The sequence below is a fragment of the Oncorhynchus tshawytscha genome, linkage group LG32 (assembly GCF_018296145.1).
Source record: "Oncorhynchus tshawytscha isolate Ot180627B linkage group LG32, Otsh_v2.0, whole genome shotgun sequence".
Lineage (NCBI taxonomy): Eukaryota > Metazoa > Chordata > Actinopteri > Salmoniformes > Salmonidae > Oncorhynchus > Oncorhynchus tshawytscha.
In genome coordinates, this window is record NC_056460.1 from 6,468,001 (window position 1) to 6,495,536 (window position 27,536).

A 27,536-nucleotide genomic window follows, 5' to 3' on the forward strand; every position below is an offset into this window, starting at 1 on the left:
ATATTGTGTTATTGACTGTATGTTTGTTTATTCCATGTGTAACTCTGTTGTTGTTTGTGTTGCACTGCTTTATCTTGGCCAGGTCGCAGTTGTAAATGAGAACTTGTTCTCAACTAGCCAACCTGGTAAAATAAAGGTGGAATAAAAAAAAAAAGTAAAATAAGAAATAGTTTGATATCCTTGCTGTGTATTACACCAGTAAGTGTATTTCTCCTGTAAGATATTCAAGAGGTCATAAACTGTCCCTATTTTTTTTTTAAATGAGCTGCATCCATGTTATACACACACAATGCCACAGCAAAATATTTTGCAGGAGTTTTATCAAATGTATTGATTTTGTAAATGTGTCAGTTACAACGTCAATAAAAATGGTACAACTAATCCGTTTCTTGCTGTACATTATTTTGCAGATAGCCAAGTGTTTTTACAGGACATAAATACACATAAATGTCAGTTATGAAAATCAATATAATCCTAATTATATTCCAGTTCTAAAAAATTATATAAAAACAAACAAAAAAAGTTTACTACAGTACTTACATATTACTGACTTTCAATCCCTCAACTTGGAGTCTCAAAATGGACACCAGTAAAGCAAACTGGTCCTCCTCTTACATCATTACGATATCAAAGCCTTTGAAAGCAAAATCAGTTATAGCAGTTATAATATACAATCCCTTTTATGACATTCAATGTCAATAGTTTACATTGTGTGTTTACAAGCACTTCATGTAGAAAACTATGCACATAAACATTCAAATATACATTATATGTATACAATATGCTTTACAAAGGGAGTGATTAAAGATCTTGCACTAATGCTACATTTAATGTGAAACTATAGTATATTTGTACCACCTTATTACTTATTTCAGAAATAATTATATTTTGTTACATATTTACAAAGACATAGTAAGTCTAACCCCAAGTAAACTGACATCCACAACACAAGTATTAGCACAGTATGTCCAGTTATGAAAGTGTTGTGTCAAGTGTTGAATCCGCAGCCGTGATTGTATTAAGTGTGAAACTTGGAAGACATGTGGTCAATAAAAGTGTAATTCTATTACCCAGTTAGAAACATGGAGAGCAACACTGTTAGTAACAGCTTTCAGGACCAGTAGGCACACCAACTGCCTAGGCCCAAACATACCCAATTAAGTGTTGACGTCTTGAGAGATGTGCCACACTTAGTTCAACAATTATTCTCACAATCCTGAATACTATGATTCAACCTGCACAAATGCCATATGTGACATCAGCTTGACTTTTTTTTTTACTGTAGTAGCTACCATTAAAGGTGAAGTCAAAGACTATTACTTCGAAAGCTCACCAAAATGACTAAACTCAACATTTCTCTGAAAATTGGGAGTGATCATGAGTCCTTGTTATTGCACTCAAAAGTACCTCTCCTCAGACTATTTTCAACTGATACATTGTACAATAATGAGACATGATATCAACATTAAAAGGGGAAGTTCAGTTTTTTGGTTTCTAACCAAGAAAGTAATCTATGGGCTAGAAGAAATATAACCCATGGTTGGGTTAGTCTACTTTTAGGATGAGTAACCGTCTAACATTAAGTCATAAAATACTGAACATCCCCTTTAAGCAAGTTTGAGAAGCCATGACCCATACAATACAGAAACAGCCCACCCTTATCAATACTACAGATAGTGAAGAGTAATTCCTTCATGGTCAGTTCCCATAGATACAGCACATGTCAGTCTCAATTACATATCACCAGAAATGGTAGAAACTAGAGTTGCCATCGAAATTATAGCTGCATAAAAATCGTTTTTTTGTAAAGCCTCCCTTCAGAACATTATTTCTGAGTAAACTGTGGTGAACAGGAAGAGAGCAGAGTAGATGACTTAGCAAGTCACTAATGCCAGGACTTTGCAATGTCTTCTAGATTGGCAGCGGTTGCATTGCATTTCTGAAAGGCTCGCTTAAGAACCATTTTGTGTCACTGTAATAGCAAATATTCTACACCTGTTGTCATTACATTACTTACTTATAAGATAAGACTATTTCTCATGCGTTTGGTCCTCATAAAAAAGTACCATTTCCAAATGTACTGGCCTAACAAGAAAGGAAGCAAAGTGAGTAGGAAAGGAAGAGAGTGAGTAGGAAAGCCGGAGAGCTAGAAGAAGAAAAAGTAGTAAGGTGAGTAGTAAGTTAGATATCTGTTCCTTGGTGCCCCTGATAACTTGGTTGTACAGAGGTCAATACCTAGACTGCGACCTGGGAAGGCACAGCACACTTTGGTTTTGGGATTAAAGCTGCTCCATCGTAGACTGGTCACAGATCTGCTGGCGCTGTCTTGTCAACTCCAATGGTCAATGCTTAACAATGACTGTAGGAAATGGCAAAACAGCACAAAAATATCCAGGGCCAGACTAGCTCCAACCCGTCCTCATTCAAAATGTTTTCAACCAGTTCCGTGGCTGCTGTAGTCAAAGACGCCCTTCTTAAAGAACGGGGAGAAGTCACAGATGGCGTGCTTGGACAGCTGCAGACCACCCTCAGAGTCTGAATCAGTGCGGAGTGGAGAGCCCGAGGAGGGCGACATCATAACCCTGAAGAAGTTTTTCAGATATTTCTGGAGGAGCAAAAAAATTGAGCAAAAAATGTAAGCACATGCAAAATTAGCCTAATAAAAACAGTTCTGTAGGAATGAGGTTTGTGCACTAATACATTATCACAACATATTGGCTATGCTTGGCCTTCTCAGACTATTATATTTCAAAACTTGAGCTTTGATAACAAAATAGATCAGTTGTTGTATCAGATGGTACCTGCATCTGATGGTCAGTCTCAGCGGAGGGAGAGAGCAGCAGAGGGTCTGCCCTCTCAAGTTCCCTGCTCTCCCTGCTCGCTAATATCAAACTTTGCTTTGGGGTCGTTGAAGCTGTAGGCACAGTAATTTGAGCTATCCGATTGGCCAGCACAGTAGGTACACTTGATTTAGCTCTCTTGGTCTGCAGGGTAGGCAGAGTATGTCCCTTCAGACAAATGAAATGGTTCAAAATGGGAACACTTTGCCTACCCGGCACACAGGGCTTCTGATTCAAGTGCACTGACCACCAACAGCGCAAGACTAATACAAAAAAAATTGGAGCGTAAAGGCTTTATCATTGGCTTTTCTACAGAAATGTTTGGTGATCGACTAGGAACGTCTTTGCGATCGACAGTTTGGTGACTACTGCGTTACATGTATGACAAGGAACAAATAGGTCTCTGAACTGACGGATGAGAATGACACACCTTCAGACTTTTGTCACCGACAAGACTTTGATAACCCTGTCCAATCATTACAACTTTTAAGAAACACAGTAGTATGTGTCAATGCCAGCACCCACCTCCAAGTGACTCTGCCGCTCAGCAACCATTCTCTCGTCTCGGTTTCCAAAGAGTTTTTTGGGAGGGAATTCTAAAGCTGCAAGCTGGTATGGAAGGAGGTCATTAAGATTATAGATAATAGTAATATAATTGGTATAATTAGGAGAGGATGTGTAGTATGTGGTAATTCCTAGTTCAAAAGTCTTTTACCTCAGGGAATTTCATCTTGAGAGTTTTGTGCATTTCCCGAAAGCGGCTGTATCTCCTGAAGACTGTCCACGTTTCATCCATTACAGTGATCTAAAGAGACAGAGGGAAATACTGAGTACAAGACTGATACATCTAACTCAACAATGGAGAAGGGATATGGACCTGTCAGACATGTATACAAGACCAGAGGCAGCAAAGCCATGATGCTGGATCTTGAGAGATACTTAACAAGAGAAGCTTACCTTGATTTCAAACTCAAAGTGCTCATCTTTCCCTTGCCCTCTGAGAACGTAGCGAGGAATGCTAATTTTAACAGGGTCCTTTAGGCAGTCGGAGTTGGTCCCAAGAGGGACAGAGACAAATCGATGCTGGGAAAGACATGGGTGGAATGAAAGGAAAACGGGAGAGAGAGAGATAGAAACATGGACAGGAAGGTGTAGTCTTATTTATATGACAACAGTGAATAGGTACGAAACAGAACAGCTAGATACAACCAGGCAACACAAAGTGTTCTGTGTAAGCCCATCTTTATTTTTTTGTTGAAACAATTAACCATCTTTTATTAACATTATTGCAGTGATCATAGTCAAGTCATATTATACTTCAGACATTCTTCATATTACTATTCATACATATTCCTCAAAATCATATTATACATTACCATATGATGAATATGCATAAACGTGTACACAAACATATTGGAAGAAAACACATTCTACCAGCCATAAATGATTGATGTGAGCATTCATGTAAGAACAGAGAGGGAGAGCTAAGCTGTCTAAACAAAAGGTCACTCTATTCCCTGTAGTAGGGAAGAAAATCTATGAAATATCCAATTAATTAACTACACCAATACAAAACACTTAGGTTTAGGAGTAAAATTGTTCTTAAAAGTGACAATTAAGGATTGACTAGGATTTGATTAAGGTGTACCACAATGGCAGTATGTTAAGAAGAGAAGCATTAAAATATACTATAAAATACTTTAAAATCAATAGCAGCCATTGGAGTTAGACCTTTAGATTTTAGTATTTGATCTATATTTATAATATGGACATGTCTTTTCTTATAACACAATATTCATGAGGACCCTGTAGAAGTTTCAATAAAATGTTACTGACATTATGGACATGCATTAACAATTACAAAAGGACATGTTACAAGAATAATGTTTTTTTGGAATATGATTTTCAACTAATCAAAACAAATAATTTAAACTTAAATACACATTGGAAGTGGTAGGATGGTACCGTCATGCTCAAACAAAAAAAGATTTACAAGTGAAATCTTTAATACAATGTTGCTCAACTCTTGTAGTATGCAAACCCTAATGTTATCAGACTAGCTATCTGAATACTATACTCAGAAATGCAGTTGGCTGACAATACTGAATGTAGCTAGCTAGCCAACTCACCATGGCTTTCTTGCTCAAGTGCAATACTGAAAGAAAACAAGAGGAGTTCAGCAGGACGGCACAGTCATTACGCTTCAGGCTTGCAGTGGCCGTTAAACTCCTTTCCATTTATTACCTATTAGCATTACATCCTTTTATGACCTGTAAGCACAGCCTTAAATCAGGTTCGACAGGTGATTGATTAGGATTGCTGCATCCAAGGTAGAGCTGAAAGTTAATTTCCAGGAATCAGCTGGGGGCCTGCAATCAGAAGGTAGAGGGACAATGCCTAAGCCTTTCCTGGTTTTTCTTTTGGTCTCAATCTGCCCTTTGTGAGTCACGGAGAATACGATGTCAAGCACCATACATCTATCGCTGTGTCTCACAAGCACACATCGGATGTCTGAGCGTCTGCGCAGTTCTACTCCCTGAAACTGGGGCTGGATGGGAACCAGAGTTGAGCCTCGAGGTTCCGGGTGGAACACAGCATCCTCTTGCACCAGGCCTATGTGATTGTTGGTGAGAAAGAACTGGCAAAGGACAACTTGGCGCGAGGTGGAATAGTTTTCCACCTTGATGGAAGTGTAGAGAAGAAGGTGTATGTTAGCCAAGGAGGGCTTGTTGGGTCCTTCCATGTTGCCGTGCAGGATGTAGAGCAGATCAGCCATGATCCTCTTAAAGCGTGAGGTAACACAGAGGCCACTATCCAGCAGGAGGTCTGGAACGTGGGACCTCCAGTCCAGAGAGAGGCGCGAGAGGTCTCCACAAAGCAAGGGGTGGGCTCCTGGGCCTTCCTGAACCTCTGCCGGGGCAAGGATCTTCAGCAGGGTACAGCATAACGCCTGGGTAAGCTCTTTGCTGTGGGTGAAGATGACCAAGATGGTGTCTTTAGTGGAGCCCAGGAGTCGTAAATGCTGCCCAGCAAAGCTCACTTGGATCTCTTTGATGTGCAAGAGACTGAAGTGCTGAAAAACTGCCAAAGGTTGGTTGTTACCTAAACCAGTACCAGCAGAGACTGCATAGAGGTCAGTTTCAGATAACAGTAAGCAACTTGGTTGTGGTGTAGGCTGTTTGCAATTGGCAACGCTTAGCCAGTAGATACCCAAAAGGTGGTGGGAAATGGCAGCGATTTTGGGCGTAACACAGTACAAACAATAGAGCATCTTCTGAAGCGGAAGAGACTGTAATTCAGAAAGGCATGTGGGAAACTGCACGAGCGTCTGACAATAAATTACAGGCTCCCCGTCTTTGTATGTAGTCATAGAGCCTTTAGGCCATAATGAAATGTCCGGAATTGGAGACACATTACCTTTCTCAGGTACATTGAAAAGGCAATTGCCTGTCAAATTGGCAAAATGAACTTTATTCTGCCTTGAGTCAGGTTTCATTGAAGGTTCAAGCTGCTTTTCCTGAGCAAGTGGAAGATCTTTTGTAACTATGGTCATGTACGGAGAGAATGTACTAGTCAATGCTGAAGTCTCTCCTGCTCGAACCTGCCGAATGATATCCCGTGTACTCTGCAGATATCGTCCAGCGTCATTGTAAACTCCAGACAGCTTGCCTGCCAAGTATCCAAGGACGTAACTCTGTTTGGCTCCCAGTTCGTTGGTTAATAGATCCGGTTCTGAAGTTCTCAGATTCCTCTGCACCTGCCCATTTACAGACTCTTCAGGGATCTTGTTGAGACCAAAGTAGCCCTCGATGGTGATTTGTCTCTTTGAACTTCGTCTCAGTATGGGGAATTCAGAATTGATCACGGTTGCAGTGTCGTTACTTGTCTTGCTTGTGTTCTGAACTTGGTCCTTAGTTCCTTCCAAAGAGTCAAACTGTGAGAGCAACAGTGGGTTTTCTGTTCTGGTTTCTATGGACTGATAATAAGATAGACTTTTCGTCTTGTCATCAACAATGTAGCAATTAAAATTGGTTTCTTCCTCATCTGGCCTACATTGGCTGTTATTTCCTTCCTCACCGACTATGGTGTTTATAGACCTAAATCCACAGTCCTTGGTTTTAAAATCACAGCTACTCTTCTCAAAGTCAGCTTGGTCAACCTTCCCCTTCACTTCCACCTGCCCCCATTTTGCTTTGTCACCCTCTTTATAAGGCATTCTATCATTTTCTGCCAAGACTTTGGTTTCCCTTTCTGGATTGCCAATTTTATCTAATTCAGAGCGGTCTTTGCCGCCTTCTTCTTCTGAACTTGTTGTAGCCCCTTCCAGGTGAGTGCTCGTCTCACGTTCTGGGACACACAGGAAGCTACGCCACAGCAAGGGCATGGAATCTTTCTGTGTGGACAAGGGGGGATTCCATGACTATAACTTCAAACCAGAGATCACAGCTCTGAATTATAGTCTTTCATGTATTCCTTCTCACCCCAGTAAATTAAGATCTTCCTCCACCAAGTGTAAAAATCCAGTTGTGATTGAACTATAATCCAGATGAGCAAGATTACAATTTAAAAGGCAATTAAAGAGACTGATGATTGTTATGCAGCATGAATACAAAATTACACATCCCAGGCTTCCATGCAATATTGACCTTTCCTTTTTGCTTACAAAACCAGATATCAACCCGGTTTGGTTCTACACTTATGTCGACCTCCTCTGTCAGTGACTGGTTTCCTTTAGCCAATTGAGTATTTTATCCAATTTCCTGCTTCTTTTATATTCTTATGTTTTTGCAATTTCTTTATAAAAAGGTCTTACGTTCTTGGTTTAGGAATCTTCTATGTTTATCAAATACAAAGTTGGGATTCCTGTAAGCAGGATGTTCCCTAAAGCGCCTTTTATATAAACGGCATGCATTTTTTCATAGTTGGTGTGGTGGTTAGTGAAGATTCAGAATGATTTCCAGTCAAGTTAAATTATTGTTTAAAAATGTCTGGTTGCTTTCTTCATCACCAACAGAAAAAAACTCAAGCCTTACCTCATATTTCAATTTCCTAGGGTTGACAAGGTTTTGCAGCTTGTCATCATCCTGTAATGAATAAGACCACACTTCTAAGCAATGACAAACAATTCCTAAAAAGATACATTGCAATGTCAAATTCATTTCAAACCAAAACTGCATATGCTGTGGTAAATGGACAACTTTGCCATTAGGCAAGCAAGAGTTCCTCTCATATTGGGGAAAAGAAAAGCAAACCAAGCAAAACATCATCCACATACAATTTTTTTTGAGAAAGGTTGGGAAAAGACCCCACTTGATTGGTCCATGTAACCTCAGTAGAGAATTATCAGAAATGCATGCAGATTATAGTCCATTCTGTATACCCTGTGTCGAGGACCTGGGCTTACCTCATCTGTTAATCTAACAGAGCTAGATTCATTAACTTCTTTGTCCTCCTGTAGGATTGAAGAACTTCATATCATTTATATTTTTACAGCAATCTTAATATTGCCAGGCAAACAAAACAATGTATCACTGATGCTTACCTGCAGAGATTCAGATGAAAGCGAGAGCTCAATGTTTTTGTCACCATTGAAGCGGTTCAGCTTCTGTAACCTTCTCTTAACCTCCTCCTCAATGTATGCATTTATCCTGTCAACGGATAAGGAAACTTATTAAGATACTCAAAAATCGGCAATGGTCAGGTCAACCCTACTGTCCAAAAATATTGCATCTTTATTATGATCTACATTTCATCATTCTCCTCCAACCTACAACACATTTGCCTGTGCTGTTTCTGGCTCATTGTGAATATTACATAGTATGACACATACAGTGCCTTCAGAAAGTATTCACACACACATTTACTTTCTCCACATTTTGTTGTGTTAAAGTGAGATTAAAATTGATTTGCCAACGATCTACACAAAATGTCAAAGTGGAAGAAATGTTCTAACATTTGTAAAAAAAAATATATTTTAAACCCACATGATTAGATAGGTATCCAATAAATGCTCGAATCTGGATTACAGCGGTGAGTCTTTCTGGGTAAATCTCTAAGAGCTTTCCACACATTTCCCCATTATTCTTTTCAAAATTCTTCAAGCTCTGTCACATTGGTTGTTGATCATTGCTAGACAACTATTTTTCAGGTCTTGCCACAGATTTAAGTCAAAACTGTAACTCGGCCACTCAGGGACATTCACTGTCTTCTTTGTAAGCAACTCCAGTGTAGATCTGGCCTTTATTGCCCTGCTGAAAGGTGAATTCATCTCCCAGTGTCTTGTGGAAAGCAGACTGTACCAGGGTTTCCTCTAGGAGATTGTCTGCGCTTAGCTCAATTCCGTTTCTTTTTTTTTTTATCCTGGAAAAACTCACCAGTCCTTAACGATTACAAGCACACCCATAACATGATGCGGCCCCTACTCTGCTTGAAAATATGGAGAGTGACACTCAGAAATGTGTTGTATTGGACTTGCCCCAAACATTGTATGGACTTGCCCCAAACATTGTGACACTTTGTATTCAGGACAAAAAGTTAATTGCTTTGCCGCAATTTTTTACAGTATTACTTTACTGCCTTGTTGCAAACAGGATGCTTGTTTTAGAATATTGTTTATTCTGTACAGGCTTCTGTCTTTTCACTCTGTCAATTAAGTTAGTTGTGGAGTAACTACAATGTTATTGATTCATTCTCAGTTCTCTCTTATCACAGCCATTAAACCCTGTTTTAAAGTCACCACTGGCCTCATGGTGAAATCCCTGAGTGGTTTCCTTCCTCTCCGGCAACTGAGTTAGGAAGGACACCTGTATATTTGTAGTGACTGGGTGTATTGATTCACTATCCAATGTGTAATTAATAACTTCACCATGCTCAAAGGGATATTCAAAGTGTGCTTTTAATTTTTTTTTTATCTACTAATAGGTGCCCTTCTTTGCAAGGCATTGGAAAACTTCCCTGGTCTTTGTGGTTGAAGCTGTTTGAAATTCACTGTCCGCTTGAGGGACCACATAGATAACTGTATGGGCACAGAGATGAGGTAGTCCTTTAAAAATCCTGTTAAATCACTATAATTGCTCACAGTGTGTGCATGCAAACTTATATGACATGTTAAGCAAATTCTTACTCCTGAACTCATTTAGGCTTGCCATAACAAAGGGGTTGAATACTTCTTGACTCAATACATTTCAGCTTTTTATTGTTTAGTTTTTTTTGTAAACATTTTTAAAAACAAATTCCACGTGGTATTGTGTGTAGGCCAGTGGCAAAAAAAATCTCAATTTAATCCATTTGAAATTCAGGCTGTGCAAACAACAAAATGTGGAAAAAGTCAAGGGGTTTGAAAACTTTCTGAAGGCACTGTACCCGTCATCGGTGATCGGCAGCACTGGGGATAGGCTCTGGATTGGGCTGACAGGGGGGGTGCTGAGACTGGTCTTTTCATCGCCGCTCCCAGTGTGACTCCTTCCACTTCCCTCAGTTTTATTGATTCTCTGCTTCAGCTTCTGGATCTCCCGGTCCATCCTGAGGATGTGGAGAGAAGATGGAGTCGTCATGTGTCTATCGACCCACAGAGTCATGCTAAATACGCTCATTCCACAAAACTACTTTTTTATTTAACTAGGCAAGTCAGTTAAGAACACATTCTTATTTACAATGACGGCCTACACTGGCCAAAACCAGATGACGCTGGGCCAATTGTGCGCTGCCCTGTGGGACTCCCAATTACGTCCGGTTGTGATAGTACAATATAATTATAAAAAGGCAGAGTTACTTATTTATCATGTCCATAATCATATTACCAATTGAGGAACACCATTTTAGGCAGGAGGGATTGACCAATGTGGTAATACCATCATCACTCATCGACGACACTCATTTACCATCCCTCATCATCCATCATCTCTTGAAACTTTCTGACATCAGCTTATCTACATTTTCTATAATTATGTGGATAGCAATGGGTCTACTGCACACCTTCCACTAGAGGACAAATGTTGTACTATTCATTGATTCTACAGATGTATCTGTAGTGACAGTGAATAACAAGCGTGCGCACCTCTCTTGGTCGAGTTCCCGCGCGGGCCCCAGAACGGAGGCCGTGTGCCTGGATTCCACACTCTCTGGGTCCAGTGAGACACTGCGCCTCAGCGCCGAGTGCCTTCTCTCCAGGCGCGCCACTGCCTGCTCCAGGGACTCACGCTGCTGCTTCTCCCGTGACTCCAGGATCTCCTTTTCCTTGCGCCGCACTTTTTTCTCCTGGCGCGCCACATTGGCCGTGAACTCGTACGTCTCCTGCAGCTGCTGAAGCTGCTCGGCGCTGGCGCAGTGTGAGGTAAGGCGCTCCTCCTTCTCCTCAAGTTCCTTTTCCACCTGGTACAGGGTGTTGTCTAGTCCCAAGGAGATGTTCGAAATGCTGCCAGCGCCAGAGGAGCTTCCGAGTTTCAGCAGCTCCTCCGCCCTCTGCCTTTCCTCAGCCACCGCCGGCAGGAGGCTGTCGGTTAGGCTGGCTAGCCGGCGCTCCTTGAAGAGGAGGCGCTGCTCGGCCTGTTGCATCCGCTGCTCCTCCTGGGAGAGTTCTGAGGAGTCCTGTGCCCCCTTCTCCTGGGTCTCTCGCAGCTGTCGCTGCCGCTCCTTGTGGGCGTGGACCAGGACGGCCAGGGCTGCGCGCTCTGACGCCACCTCCTTCTCCAGGCACTCCTTCTGCAGCCGGAGACCCTCCTCCAACTGACCCAGCTCCTCCACCTGCGCTGCCTTGAAGTCCGTGTAACGGACCTGGGCGGCGCGCCCGGCCTCCTCGCCCATTCCGTCGCAGTCGGAGCGCCCGCTGGCCTCCTTGGCGCAGAGCAGGGCGGAGCGGATCTCGGCCAAAGCACGTCGCCCCTCTTCCAGGCGCCGGGTGTCCTCGCGGGTCAGCAGGGCAGCTGCCGCTTCGTGGCGCTCCCTCAGCTGCTCTTCTAGGCGCCCCACCAGGCCTAGCTGCTCCATCTCGCGCTCCTCCAGCCTCCGCCTCTCTGCCTCCAGCCGCACCGCCTGCTCCTCGTGCTCCCGCTTCAGCCGCTCCAGCTCGCGGAAGATCTCCGCCTGCTCGGCACGCTCTGCCGCCTCACTATGGCGTCGCGCCTCCTCGTCCTGCGACTTCTCATCCTCGCGCTCCTCCTGCTGCTTTCGCCGCTGGCGCCTGTGTAGCTCCAGCTCCTTGGTCTCGCGGTGGCGCTCCTCCTCAAAGCGCTGCTTCTCAGCCAGGAGGTCGCGCAGGCGGCTCTCGATGTCCTGGCTGCGGCAGCGGAGTGTCTCCTCCTGGCGGCGGATGCGCTGCTGCACCTGCTCCGACTCCTTGCGTTGGGACTCCACCTCCTGTTGCAGGCGCTCCAGCTCCGCCTTCTCACACTTCTGCCTGTCTTCCATCTCCTTAATAAGCCTCCTGCAACCCAGGCAAATACAAACAAAATCATGAAACACTATGCAATACGCTATGGTCATTCGCCAAACACATGCATAGTAAACAAGGTATTTTTTTGAACGATTGGTATTAACAATAAGAGTCTACAATAATCATGTGATGTCAGCATATTTGCTTTTAAAGCACACCATTCCTACAACGTGGTGCATTACAGGTGACTAGTAAGTAAGCATTATTGGCCTTATTTAGTCAAAATATGAGCATGTTTGTGTGCGTCTCCCCTCACACCTTTTGTGTTCCAGCTTCTCCAGCTCTTCCCGTTGCTGTCTCTCAAATTCCAACCTAGGCAAGTACACCATTATCATTTAGCTGGCTTAATAACAATGACACAGACTGGACACACACACATACACCAGTATTACTCAACGAGACAGCATGATAACAGAAATGAAGGCTGCAATTGGCACATGGAATGACTGAAGAGCTTCATACAAGGCAATGGATGTCAAAGCTTGATGTCATCATTTTGTGCGAAAACAGTGATTGAAGCAAGCGAGGCGATGTGCAAAATCATAATAAAACCAAGACGAGACGATGGCGGCTTATGTTCAAACATGGTGGTGGCGGGACAAAGTGAAAATGATGTTTCACAAGCACTGTTAAAACAAAGCAGTGAACATTGAACACTCTGGTTGGGTCTACCTGAGATAGATAGGCCCCTTTTCAGTGAAGAGACTGCCGAGGGAGGGGTCAGAGATGCATTAGTTACTGTACTTATAAAATTAGAGACTCAATGAAGAGCAATAATCACACAAAGAGAGTTCAAACACAGCCATAACCATTACCAACGTTCACTAAATACTGGCTGTGTATTCCTCAGAATATCCATGGTTGCTCTGGACCTATTAATAGTCGGGGGGTTTTGTCTGTGCGTGCATATCTACCTAGTAGATACCTAGTTGGTGATACTAGGTTGGTTTTTTTTGTTTAAAAAAATGTATTTAAAAAAAAATCAGGTTTAGGTCTAAATAGGAGTAAGTGCTATGGCATCACTTGTACTGTACAAAACTTAAATGAAGACTAGTTGCATCCTCCACAAGGGGTGCTGTACAACAAACGTATTGCTTAGAGGTTCTGTACAAGCAAAATTCATCTCTGGCTCAGATTTGGAGAGTTAGTAATAGAATCAATGAAGGCCATACAGTTTGAGTGATGTGGCATTTGTGACGTGCAGCATGACCAGCTCACATGATTTTGGCTTGAGTCACAGCAGTTGCAATGTTACAGACCTCCCTCCAATCCAAAGTAAATATTTTCCCTATTTCCACTTTGAGCTACACATAAACTACCAGAACACTGATGTCTTTGACTGGGCACTGTAACATTGTATTTCAGCCCAATTGTTTGTTGTTGTATTTTTCCAACCAATCCACTGCTTCAGTCTGTGGTCACGCGGGTGAGCAGCAACGGACCGAAGCGAATGGAGGAAAAGGAGCGCTTACGAACTCCTGAGGGAACTGCGCAGAGGGAGTTTGGGGGAATCATTCATGCCCTGGAGCACACATTTGACTAATCCCAAACCAGCCCTACTGCCTACTCCCCATGCACTTCTGGAGATCTGAGAGGAATAGATTAGTATAAGCAATATGGGAATAGCTTCATCCTTGCCCTCTGATAGGCTAGGTGGAGTTTTCGCCATATTGCCTACACCTATCCAATCCTCTCAGATCTCCACAAGTGCATAGACAGTAGGGGCTAGGGGCCGATTTGGGATTAGGTGATACATACACTCACCCTGGGTTGTAGAGCATTACTGTGGAGAGGTTCTCACATGATTTGTTGAGATCGGTCATGGACAGACTAAAGGAAGAGAGCAGTCCACTCTGGAAAAAATTACCAACACTAAGTTCAACATGATCATTGACCTCATAATGACTCATTGGTCAAGTCGCCTGCATCCTACAACGCTTACAGTAAACGTGCCCTTCCACTAGATGGTTATTTCAAATCAAAGTTTATTGATCACGTACACAGATGTTATCGCCGGTGCAGCGAAATGCTTGGCTACATGAGTAATAAGCTATATGAGTCATGACTTACTTGATTTAAACCCTTGGGGAGCAGGTCATCCACACATAATAATAACAACAAATTAATAATACCGCCACTAATAAGCTTCTATAAAAGGCCTTTGAGAGACATAGAGCCTTTGGTGTTACCTTCCTCTTTTCCCTTAGTTTAGCTGCCTCTTTAGGGTGGTTGAAACGGAACATGTTGGTTCTCCCCAGAAGGATAACAGCACCTATCAAACACAATAGAACGATAAACATGGAATAAAGATAATAAGGGGGAAAAAATACATAGGAAGGGAAATGCACATGGGTGGGTTTTACTACTGATTGGGCATTCACAGAACAATCATTGTGTTGGCTGGCAGGAACTGGAACACGCTGTCGTACATGTCGATCCAAAGCATCCCAAATATGCTCAATGGGTGACATGTCTAGTGAGTATGCAGGCCATGGAAGAACTGAGTCATTTTCAGCTTCCAGGAATTGTGTACAGATCCTTGCGACATTGGGCCGGGCATTATCATGCTGAAACGTGAGGTGATGGTGGCGGATGAATGGCATGACAATGGATCTCTGTGCATTAAAATTGCCATCGATAAAATGCAATTGTGTCGGTTGTTCATACCATAACCCCACCACGGGGCACTCCATCACAACGTTGACATCAGCAATCCGACACCATACACGTGGTCTGCGGTTGTGAGGCCGGCTAGACGTACCGCCAAATTCTCTAAAATAACGTTGTAGGTGGCTTATGGTAGAGAAATCAATATTAAATTATCTGGCAACTGGCACCTTTGTAATGATCATGCTATTTAATCAGCTTCATGATATGCCACACCCTTATTCTAAACCTAACTCTAACCGTAAGCGTAGCAAGCAGTTGCTTATCAACAGTTTGTTGATAGTAGCCTATGACCATCTGTAGAGCATCTACAAATGGAAAATCCAGACAGTCAAAATAACGTGCCACCAAAAGCGTATACCTTGGTTTAGTGGGGAGGCTTCTGTCACTTGCACTCCATTCACGGAGCACTGGGCCCCATTGAGTGGAACCAGTGTGACGGTGCCGGTCTGGTTCGCAAACATGCAGTGTTCACTCTCTAGGTCCAGCCCATGGAGAACTAGGGAAGAGAGAGTATGAGAGGGAAAGACAGTGTGTGTGTGTGTGTGTGTGTGCGCCTGCATTAGCATTATCAATTATTTCTTTGTCGTGATTTGTAGCAAAGTACGACAGCGGATAGAGTATGTAACAGAGGCCACTCACCAATGTCTTGAACAGTCGACGCATCATCTCGACCAACATTCGTCCTGCCCTCCTAGAAAAACAAATGAAAGCGATACAGTATGTCAAGTCCATGTAACTTCTATTTAAGTTTAATAGGAGGACAAATGACCTTATGTGAAGCAATCTGAGAAAAAAACTAAGTGTAAAAATAACTAAAGAGTCAAATGAATAACCTTTAGATGGTAGAGGATGATGCCAGTACTTAGGAGGTCGTCGTCGATACCAATTAGATGAGGCAACTCCGAATCGAGGACGACACCGATTCCTTCTTTCCTCAGGGCAAGGGTTTCTTCCTGTAAAGACGACATCAATTGTCAGTCATTAGGAATTGATTGATGATTCTGACTTAGGTCAATTCAATTTCACAGCCGACTATAATATAAAAAGGCATAAAACCAGAGTGCTTCTGTGAACTAAACTGAATTTGACATTTTATACAAATATATACCCACTCACCTTGAGAATGTTCTGAGTTTCATTCCACTTGTTAGTCCACTCCTTGGTTAGCTCCAACACCTATGACAGAAAGTGCAAAAATATTTTTCTTGAATATCATTAACTTGCTGTAATGCTTGACTTGTTTGTTTATGGATTCGAAGAATAGAACACTGCACTTCCAAAGTATCAATAGCTTATTTGGGGTAATCGTGTTAATTTTTACTCGTAAAAGAACCATCCACATGGCCTTACTCGGGCTTCGTTCTGGTGTAGTTTCTCCTCCATGCTCAGAGCGGTGGGTGAGTCAAGAAGTGCAATCTGAGAAGGATGAAAACAAACCAACAATCAATACATTATTGAATCACACATCAATACTCCCTAAGTCAGTGTGACCTAGTTAGATAAGATGAGACATTTAAAAACACAACAAGGTCATAGGCCAGCAGCTGGAAAGGTGGACATGTTACATTTGAATAAAACATAATGTACTAGTTATGCATTATAAAAAAGTGCCCAAAACACATTTTTGCTATACCCATTTGTGTACCCTAACAATTTTTTACGTAACTTGTAAGGCAGTGTATTGTAGAGCGGTTTTGTTTTTTAAATAAATACATACAGAGAAAATGTTGTAGTGGACAGGATAGTTGAGTTCCAATGCCCTAAACCAGTGGTCCTCAAACCTGGTCCTGGGGACCCAAGGGGGTGCACATTTTTGTTTTTGCCCTAGCACTACACACCTGATTCAAATCATCAAAGCCTGATGAGGAGTTGTTGATTTGAATCAGGTGTGTAGTGCTAAGGCAAAAACTAAAATGTGCACCCCTTTGCGTCCCCAGGACCAGGATTGAGATCCACTGCCCTAAACCATCAACACACACACAAAACAATGCAGGTCAGTGTGACAAATCCCCACCTGGTTTCCCTGGACCAGAAGGGCCTTCAGTCGGGCAATTTCGGCCCTGAGCTCTCGGATGAGCTTGACGTTGCAGTCCTCGTTGATCGTGGGCTTGTTGATGATGTTCTTGGCACGGTTGGCGTAGCGCAGAGTGCTCAGCGTCTCGCCGTAGTTGACGTCAGCAGGTGAAATGGCTGCCGCAAATGAGAGCAAAACATCTTTGAAACCTTTGTCGTACTACAAAACACTTCTACATCTTTGACTGCAAACATATCACAGATATTTAATTTATGGCCACTCCCAAACTTAAGCCTCATATACATAAAGTCAGCTTTAACAAGGGTTTAGAAAGCCATGTTCACAAATTCTAGCACCAAGTATACTGGACTAGGAACCCAACAATGTCTGCAAAGCAGATTCATGATTCCTGCTGTGGTAAAATTGTAAAGAATTGGGGCCCCTATTGTTTTATGGCTGAAGATCTCTAGGTAACCGTCCCCATCATCCATTTTACCCTGAGCCGAAGAGCCAAAACACGTTCTGCACATGCTTGGACTGCCAGAGTTAAATCAGTTAAATTAACTTTGTAATTTTAGTGAGTTGAAAACACACTGAAAACATACAAAATACATAATGTACAATGCCATGTAAAAACCATGTTGACTATAGCTAGGTTTCCATCCAATTGGCAACAGATTTTAATGAGAATATTCAAAAAATTCAAAGAAAATTAGCATATTTTCACACCAGTGGTGTGTTTCCACCAAACGGACTTGTTTTTTATCAGTGCGTGATGACGTAGTGCACACAAATTTAACTTTTTTGCTTCAGTTTTCATGCACCAAATATTTTTTTCTCTGAAAGTTAGATATGTTTCCATCGCATTTTCAAATCTACGGATAGTTTTGTCACAAAAACTGTGCAATTAAATAGCAAATGTGCCTTCTCTGGTCTTGGCACGTGCGCTCTAGCCAAAAACAGCACGTGATTATCATGGATAAGAGCGAGAATATTTTAATTTGTCAAACGGCAGTCGAGCATCGATCATGTCACCAGAATCAGACCCTTCAACATTCATTTGAAAGGAGCATCAAGCTCATACTGTGCACTTTCACCACGCTTTGAAGTTCATCATAACTTATTTAATTTGTAGCCTAATAAACTGCATGGTTTCCTGAGTTGTAGTGGGGAGAACCACACACCATGTCATCGCATGACTCCCAGGTTTACTTCGATATGATGGTTATTATATCAATATTTGCACATAAAGGCGTTTCCACCGCCATTTCTTCCATAATTAATTTTACAGACACAAAAAGATCCCACCATGTCAAACGAACAAATTATGTTGACATTTATACAATTGTACAGAAACTTTCTGTTTCCATCACAGATGTCTTGATTTCTTTTTTCCCTTCTATGATGACTTTACGTGCATAAAAACTGTGGATGGAAACGTGGTTAATGAGGTTAAACAAAAAGAGTGCTTTCTTAATTTACCTAATTTTGCTAAGTGTTACTTTAGACAAAAGACTATGTTCTTGTAATGTTTTTGTAAGAAAAACCGTAAATTACAGCTCACGTTGAACAAATTCTGAATTTGCGATCACCTCCCTTCACATTTCTTACGGTCTATTGTGAATGTTAATTCTTCAACCATTTGATCTCAATCAGTTTTATGGGGATATGGGCAATTCCACAGTAACAAAATGATGCTGAGACAGACTGTCATTCTGTTACAAAACTTTGCAATCGCACTGTTCAAGTAAATGTGTTTTTGTAAAATTGTATGTGGAAATTGTTCAAAGTAGTCCTTCTGCAGAGAGTTGTACATGGCGGGCAGCGAGAGAGCGGATGCCACCGGTGCCACGGGAGTCCAGCTCAAGGAGGGCGGCAACATCAACAAGTCACTGGTCACCCTGGGTCTCAGAATCACTCTGTTATTTTTAATTATTTACAAAGAGCAAATTGTGTTAACCTATAGGATAGTCTACCTGTGTTTAGTTTAAATCAAAGCACAAGTCCCTAGTGGGACTTGCTGTTGAGTTTTGGCCACGAGAGAAAATTGTTGATCTTTTGCACAATCATCCTAAAATCTCATAAGAAAGTGCTTTTGTCCTAAAGTAACATTATACGTTATATATAGATGATATATCTTGCAGACATTGATTAAGCTTTGATCCAACTTCATTAAACGAGCACCATTCGAGTCTATGAGTAGAGTAGAGACTGTGTTTAAAGTAGAGAATCCCATACATGCGCAGAAGCATTCGGAACATTTAGCTGTCGGGAAGAAGGGTCCAGAAGAGTCAGATCCACAGCGACACCGTTGTTTTATCCCAGTAATAAGCGTGTCTGGGCTCAGGATCTGATTAATGACAATCCAAGATTCCCCATATATACACTGAAGTAGACAGGTAAAAACCAGGGTTCCTAGTCCGGTGTATTTGGGGCTTTTCAAGGGGAGGATTGGAAACGTTTGATTAAATGCAAGACATTTTGCATTATTAAGGACTTACTAGCGATCATGATGGTCTTGGAGTTGCCTCCCAGGCTGTCCTTGAGGAGCCACGTTAGCACAGAGTCTCTGTAAGGCACAAACACCTGCTTCTTCTTCAGGTTGGTGTTCACTCCGTCCTGGCTCAGGTCCGCTGGACCAAGACAAGGAAAAGATTTCAGATCAATCAATCAATAAGAAAAATAATTGGCACTTCAGGCAGGCTAGAGCAAACACTCAAGAGTATTTGAAAGATTTCAGTAGTATTTGAATCCAGGTCTGATCAATGGCCAAATCAACAGACATTGGAACACTGCTGTGGTTCAAATATTGTAAAGGGGAAAATGTATTATTGTGGCCTGCATATTCAAGCTAAAAGACATTGCCAGATAAGGGGTTTCATTCCATACAAAAAAAAATATTATGAGACTTCAACGAATACGTCTTCATATCTGCTGTCTCAATGATATAACAGTTGGTATAACAGTTGCCCACCTAAAGCGGAGATGACATTGCCCAGGGTGACCAGTGACTTGTTGATGTTGCCGCCCTCCTTGAGCCGGACTCCAGTGGCACCGGTGGCGTCTGCTCTCTCGCTGCCCGCCAAGTCCACCAGGTGGATTTTACTGATTGTCTCGCAGGGCATCTCCGCATCAAACTTAGCCTGGAGAGGAGGGAGAAAACGCGTAAAAACCCTGAAGGATTTCAAAGAGGCTGAAAGGCTAATATTGTTAAGTCTGATGAAGAACTTTGAGTCAAAACTTTGCACTTAAACGGTGGGTGCAATCAACACTGTATGCATCTAATTTTTCCTAATATGGATAAGTGCCATCACAGATGCTGTTAGTGGCAACCCCTTTAAGGGTTAACATACAGCATATAATGCAGCATACAGTCTTCCAAAGCCACAGTCCCGCTACTTTTTTATTTCTCTCAATCAATTTCATTGATTGGCTAAGAGTCCACTCACTTGGTAACTGAATCAGTCCCTAACTAATAAACAAGGACTACTACACTGCGGCCTTTGTTTACTGGAGTTGAGCATTCCTGGAGTAGCAGTACCGTAGCTAGCTAGCCTAGTGGTAGCTGTAGCATTAGCTTGCCTAGCAGCCCACCTGGGTGAAGTTGATGGTGAAGATGGCGTGCGAGCGGCTGCTGGTGTCGTTCATGCCCGTGGCGGCCGTGGTACGGTTGATGTTGCCCGCCTCCATCAGCTCCTCCACGTCGTGGTAGTTCTGCACCAGGTGCTTGGACAGGTCTGGGGTCAGATTGGATTTAACATTGGAGTTCATAATACAGAGAGATATCCACTGTTATAATGAGCTTGGGAGCCACCATTCTGCCTTACAGGACAGGTGTGGGATCGGTCTCAGAATGAATAGAGAAAATACCAAATTAGGTCCCATATGCGCCTATAAATCTCATTCATTATGATCTAAAAAGCATATTGTTGTCTTACCTTCCACGTAGGGTCCATCTTTTGGGTGCTCCCTCACCCTCAGGTTGTAGGTTTGGGTGGACTTCCTCCTGAGCAGGTCCCTGACACGTTCATTGTAGATCTCCAGGTAGCTGATGACATTGAGAGGATATAAAGAGGTCATTCAGAGGTCAAGTTTAGCCTGATGATATCTACCAATTATTATTAAGGGACCCTTTTTGTCATCTCTTGGATGAGGTACGAATTGCTGGATTGTCTACTGATCATGTGCAATCACTTTTTATTACATTTTAAAAAAGGATCATTGAGCCACCATTAGAAAGGAAAGATTATCCAATTTTTAATGTTATAACTTTTTAGTGCATCTCTGAGCAATGTTCTATCGATTCCCAGGGTAATTCGTGTGTATTGGACCTATTGCCGTTCAAACAGGTAGAAATACAGCCAGTGCATCATATGATGCAAAACGCATCACGCCGGCTGTGAAAATGTGTGTTTGGAAAATTATATAATCTTGAAAACTTTATTGCTGACATGCACAACATTTTGTCACAGTATCAAAAGTGGACTAATGCAACAAATACCAAAAGTACTGTTTTTGAGTGGATTATTCCTTTAAGCTTCTTAATTGAAGCTGGAGACATAGCTCCCTCTCTAAGTTTAAGCATCAGCTGTCAGAGCAGCTTACCAATCACTGTATCTGTACACAGCCCATCTGTAAATAGCACACCCAACTACCTCATCCCCCTCATCCCCATGTTATTTATCTTCTTGCTCTTCTGCACCCCAGTATCTCTACTTGCACATCTATCACTCCAGTGTTCATGCTAAATGTTTATTATTTCTCCTCTGGCCTATTTATTGCCGACCTCCCTACATTTACACACAACGTACGTCGATTTTTTTCCTACTGTGTTATTGACTGTATGTTTGTTTATGTGTAACTCTGTGTTGTTGTTTGTGTCGCACTGCTTTGCTTTATCTTGGCCAGGTCGTAGTTGTAAATGATAACTTGTTCTCAACTGGCCTGCCTGGTTAAATAAAAACGTTTTTTATTTTTTTATTCCAGAGAATGACAATGGACAGAGTTCTCTTACCTGACCTCGGTGCGGAAGGAGGCCTCATCCCAACGAGTCATCCCAGCAATCCGGCTGAACAGACCCTCACATATCCGTGGAATGAGACCAGCATCTCCCTGATGAAAAATAAATCCATAGATCAAACACTTAATCAATCGCAGACGATAATTTGACGTTAAACCTGACAATAATTGACCCTGTTCAGTGGAGGACTGGATTGAAGAAACCTGTTGATATGTTACAGAATAGATCTTAAAATAATCCATTACTCATTACAGGGAAAACTCTTAATATGTCACATGTTTGGCTTTAGTCTTTCTCCAAAACAATCCAATACAAGAGGCCACAGAGAAAACTGACACTGAACTTTGACTTGTACTTTCCCCTAATCACTTTCCCCTAGACTTCCCCTAGACAGGACTGTCAGAGCCCTCCTTCGTCACTGTGATATTTGCTTAGGGTCTCCACGACTGATTGAAGTCCCAATAGTCTGATAATAAAAACAACAGCTCTGTTGAGTTGGCAAATGTTGTGGAAAGTTCCAGAAATGTCATGAACAGAGTAGACCTGATTCCTTATCTCCATGTCAGAGAGGCATGATTGTTGTACGTTATACAGTTCCAGTCAAAGGTTTGGACACACCTACTCATTCAAGGGTTTTTCTTCGCTGCAGAATGCTGTGGTAGCTCTGCTAGTTAAGTGTGCCTTGAATTCTAAACCAATCACCAACAGTGTTACAAGCAAAGCACCCCCACACCTCCTCCATGCTTCACAGTGGGAACCACACATGCTGAGATCATCAGTTCACCTACTCTGTGTCTCACAAAGACATGGCAGTTGGAACAAAAAATCTCAAATTTGGACTCAGACCAAAGGGCAGATTTCCACCGGTCTAATGTCCATTGCTCGTGTTTCTTGGCCCAAGCAAGTCTCTTCTTATTATTGGTGTGCTTTTAGTAGTGGTTTCTTTGCAGCAATTTGACCATGAAGGCCTGATTCACACGGTCTCCGCTGAACAGTTGATGTAGATGTCTGTTTCCTGAACTCTGAAGCATTTATTTGGGCTGCAACCTGAGGTGCAGTTAACTGCAGTTAACGAACTTATCCTCTGCAGCAGATGTAACTCTGAGGATTATTTTCCTGTGGCAGTCCACATGGGAGCCAGTTTCATCGTAGCGCTTGATGGTTTTTGCGACTGCACTTGAAGAAAGTTCTTGAAATTGTCCAGATTGACTGACCTTCATGTCTTAAATGACAGTCCATCATTACTTTCTCTTTGCTTATTTGAGCTGTTGTTCTCATAATATGGACATCGTCATTTACCAAATAGGGCTATCTTTTGTGTACCACCCCTACCTTGTCACAACACAACTAATTGGCTCAAATGCATTAAGGAAAGAAATTACACAAATTAACAAGGCACACCTATTCATTGAAATGCATTCCAGGTAACTACGTCATGAAGCTGGTTGAGAGAATGCCAAAAGTGGCTACTTTGAACAATCTCAAATATAAAATACATTTTGATTTTTTTAACACTGGTTACTACATGATTCCATATGTGTTATTTCATTGTTGTAATGTCTACACTATCATTCTACAACGTAGAAAATAGTACAAAAATAAAGAAAAAACCTGGAATGAGTAGGCGTGTCCAAACTTTTGACTGGTACTGTATATTTAATCATTCCACAACATTGTGAACTGCTGAACACAGCCCAGTCTTTGATTTGGGCCTGTATTCATAAAGCGTCTCAGAGTAGGATAATTATGAACAAGATTATATAGACAAGGGTGACCTGATCCTAGATCAGCGCTCCTACTCCGATATGTTTTATGACCACAGGCCAAGAAAGGGAATGTTTGTCTCACTGGATTTCCCATCATGGTGTAGGACTTCCCCGAGCCGGTCTGGCCATAGGCAAAGATGCAGGCGTTGTAGCCTTGGAACGCAGCCTTGAGAACATCTGAGCCCAAGTCTTTGAACACCTGCAAAGGAAGAGGGCAAACATGGGCTTGTTCAATAAGGTGAAATGTTCAGAGCTTTGGCAAATTGGAATGTAATGTAGCTGATACAATTTACAATGACAGGCACTCATTTGTTCCAAACAGTACATTTAGATCTGAATGTTCTGTAAAGTTGCGACCTCCTGAACAGGCCCCAGATCTAACTACCTCAAACAGATCTCACAGTAAGCAGTCAGTGAAAGAAAGAATCTAGCCAATACAGTACAAAGTCAAAAATATGGAATTCATGTATGCATAGTTTTAAAACACATTTATAACAATTAGCTCATAGGCTGTGTTACTATAGAAACTGCACTGACATGATGCCAGGGGTGAAAGTAAGCCAGTAAGGTCCAGGACAGAGAACCGTCAAAATAAATAGTGGGGGTACGCTGTACCGGTTGAACATATCACAATAATTAAAACAAAGATTCCAAGAAAACTGTAGACCTCAAAAAAATGATTTATCATTACCGCATGTCATCCACATGAAAAGTTGGCAATTGTGTGCAATACGCTTCAAGATGCGATGTGGTTTGGCGATAACACATTTTGCAAAGGCAGAGGTGAGTGGCTGTGACCAAGATGCATGTGGACAGTGGACGCATCAATTCAGGTTACAAGTGTAAGCCTAATCAAAAACCAAAAATCACTGAATGTCATTCATTACACCTCTTGGCGTTTTGTTACTGATGTCTCCTTCCATTCATCAAATGGCAGGTGCACAGTGCACTGTACGCATTCAGGAATTATTTTATAGTGGAGGAACGTGTGCAAATAGCCAGGCTTACAGGAGCATTGTCCTCTAATTGTTTGATAATCAGATGAAAATGTCATGACTGTTTATGTTAATGCCACATTAAAAATGCAATACATTCAGGCCCACAGAGATTCTAAGTTATTCTGTTTCAGCCTCCCAAAAAGTGTGTGTGATAAGGTACTGTACCAGTAAGAAATTAAATCTACTTTGACTCCTGTATGATGCAATATTACGATTTTTTTTTTAAAGGTTGCGCAACAGTAAGTCATATCTTATGTCAGAAGCTTGGGAGTCAACATGCATACTAGACTATCAGAACATTAGCCAACTGTTTTGACTCAATGAACTTCCATCCATAACAAAATGTCCTACAAGTTTAAAAAAAAAATGTAAATGACCGCTGAACAGAGGCAAATGTAAGCTGCTTTGACTATAATCTGATATGGACAACAACAACAAAATCATTTGAAAAATGTTTGGTTTTTTTAAACAGAAAGTGTTAGTCCAGATAACATTTTCCGACTGAAATATGACATTTACCTTTTCCTGGGAGATAAAGGTGTTGCTTTTACTGTCAGCAGAGTCATAGGAGAAGTCATAGGTGAAGGTCTTTTTACTCTCCCTCATCGAATCCCCGGTAATGCCATCTGGTATCTAATTCAATACAACAAAATAGGATGAAATATACTGTAAAGACAAAGTGGAGTAGGCAAGTCAGTTAAGAACAAAGTCTTATTTACAATGGCAACCCCAGCCTACCCCGGTCAAACCCTCACCCGGACAACGCTTGATTATTATTGCAATAGAAATGCTGTTTAAAACTTAAAATGACCTTCAAGTTTGTAATGGTGGTCTTGTCCCCTTTCATTTCAATTATGTTTTTGGCAGTCAAGTCCTTCTCCCTGTAAAAATCAAAACATAAAACAGGTTAATATTCCAAATAACTAACCTTCACCTATCTTTGAGCCAAACCAGGATGCAACAGAGACAGTGAACCAATGAAGGAGCATCAGAGTTTAAAAAATGATTACCAAAATGCAGTACTTTGTGATTCACAAATTGGACCAACAAGAAAGGTACCAATTACATTAGCAACAAAAGACAACATACATTTACTGTGATTAATTAATCAGAAGACTACATTCTCTCTAAGATCGGGCTAGTGTATGCCGTCTGGGGTCGGGAAGAATGCCAACTGAATCCTCTTAGTTCATATTTGCTTAATTGATCACTAAAAGTCTGGAGGAAACGTCTCTTGGTATGACTATTCCTAGTCTCTCTGTGGAAGTATTCAGTTCAAGCTTTTATTATTAGTGGCCTTTCCAGTATGACATACTGTAATGAAATAACACCGTACTTTCTGGTGCCTAACAGATTACCATTAACACAATGCCAACTGGATCAGGTTATACTCTAGGCCAATTGGTATAAAAATGTGTCAAAGGTCACTTCCTTCAGAATCCTTCCTTGTTTTTCCCCACAGATTCATAGTGGATCTTATTTGGAATCTGTACATAATATTTCACACACCTACATTTAACATTTTTATTTTATTTAACTAGGCAAGAACAAATTCTTTTTTACAATGATGGCTTAGGAACAGTGGGTTAACTGCCTTGTTCAGGGGCAGAACGACAGATTTTTCATTATCAGCTTGGTGATTTGATCATCAACCTTTCGGTTACTGGCCCAACGCTCTAACCACTAGGCTACCTGCCACCCCAGCATAGATGTGTAGAGTAAGTGGCAGGGTGGTTGTCTTCTATCATGCAGCTATGTATGCATCCTATTTACTGTAGGAAATAGTTTGTGATTTTTTTTAAATGCCATGCAATTCTTGATAGAGATCAGAAAATTAAGGTATCCCATAATCCCTGGGTGGCTGCTAATACTAACACCTAATACCGGACACAGCACAGCAATGGTAGCTCTAGTTCCTATTCTTCATGTTTGTTTTGTTGGTTAACCTGTTCACCCGTCACCTTGCCAGCTGTCTGCTACCTAAAATACTGTGTGTGTGTGCCAACCTCCAGGCGTTCTTATTGGTAGATGATCAATGTGGTGTGTGGTGGGCCCGTGCTCCCTTGAGTGGGGTTGGCATTTAAATCCCAAATGTTGTCTCCCTCTAAATTTTGGAAGACCCCGTTGTGGCAACGTCAGTGCTTGTTATGACAAAATATAATACGCAGTGTTACTGCAACATGGCCATTCAAATTAGAATGTGTTAAACTGTTAGACGTTCGAAATGGTTACAATGTATCACAGTGAGCCAGTGTCCAGCCGGGCGCCTCTCTTCAAAGGAAACAATATAACCAGTAACAACAATAGCATAATTTGGCCGTTTATGTTTAGCATGTTTTTTTTTTCTTTACTTACCGTCTGTTCATAGGCCTGAGCCGGACAGCCACCCGCACCGATGCCATTGCACATCCCTGTTTTGTCGGCGTCACCTGCTACTAGATCCAGGTATCCTTGAAAGGAACAACCCAATCGTGAGAAGTACAAATAAATGTGGCTAGCACCCAAAACCAGCTGGCTAAGCGCGATTCGGTATCTTGAGTCTGTTTCCAATTTCCTTTGTACAACCCGACCGGTTACACACAGAGCCAAGTTTACTTTCAAAAGAAGAGGGCTAGCTACTTTATGCGCCTCCCTGAGACTTGAGCGTGCACTTTATATTAGCCTGCTAACATTACCGTCACAGAAAAAATAATCAAACACACAAAGTGTCATACGATAGTAAATCACAAAGCTGATACGGGTACTTGGTGAGGACAAATTACATTCGTGGGGAAAATAGTTACACTCCTGTACAGACG

The 27,536-nt window shown here is 41.8% G+C and overlaps 1 protein-coding gene across 11 annotated transcripts; it reads right to left on the reverse strand.

The window, feature by feature from the left end:
• Positions 1-303: 303 nt before the first annotated feature.
• LOC112230387 (kinesin-like protein KIF16B) lies at positions 304-27,513 on the reverse strand. 11 transcript variants are annotated; one of them, XM_024396667.2, is made up of 28 exons: positions 27,094-27,508; positions 25,550-25,619; positions 25,258-25,371; positions 23,823-23,939; positions 21,969-22,066; positions 20,893-21,002; positions 20,549-20,691; positions 19,929-20,097; positions 19,456-19,587; positions 16,955-17,130; positions 16,291-16,356; positions 16,057-16,116; positions 15,774-15,893; positions 15,580-15,631; positions 15,299-15,436; positions 14,460-14,542; positions 14,035-14,123; positions 12,943-12,975; positions 12,529-12,582; positions 10,897-12,261; positions 10,203-10,361; positions 8,383-8,488; positions 8,245-8,292; positions 7,874-7,924; positions 3,798-3,923; positions 3,556-3,645; positions 3,366-3,449; positions 304-2,605 (listed from the first exon to the last, which is right to left on the reverse strand). In XM_024396667.2, exons 1-28 carry the CDS (start codon positions 27,138-27,140, stop codon positions 2,435-2,437), a joined length of 4,071 nt encoding a protein of 1,356 aa, XP_024252435.1. In that variant the 5' UTR covers positions 27,141-27,508; the 3' UTR covers positions 304-2,434. The 11 variants fall into 11 exon arrangements, 10 of the variants coding, with proteins under 10 accessions (XP_024252435.1, XP_024252436.1, XP_024252437.1 ...); XM_024396668.2 differs by lacking the exon at positions 8,245-8,292; XM_024396669.2 differs by lacking the exons at positions 8,245-8,292; positions 12,943-12,975.
• Between the last annotated feature and the right edge of the window lie 23 nt (positions 27,514-27,536).

Excerpts from the sequence above, each read along its gene's own strand:
- LOC112230387 (XM_024396663.2), bottom strand. The coding sequence starts at position 27,140 with ATGGCATCGGTGCGGGTGGCTGTCCGGCTCAGGCCTATGAACAGACG. Across the intron at positions 25,372-25,549 it reads CCACCATTACAAACTTGAAG|ATACCAGATGGCATTACCGG; the intron begins GTCATTTTAAGT and ends GTATTGAATTAG. Across the intron at positions 10,362-10,896 it reads CGGGAACTCGACCAAGAGAG|GATGGACCGGGAGATCCAGA; the intron begins GTGCGCACGCTT and ends CCACATCCTCAG.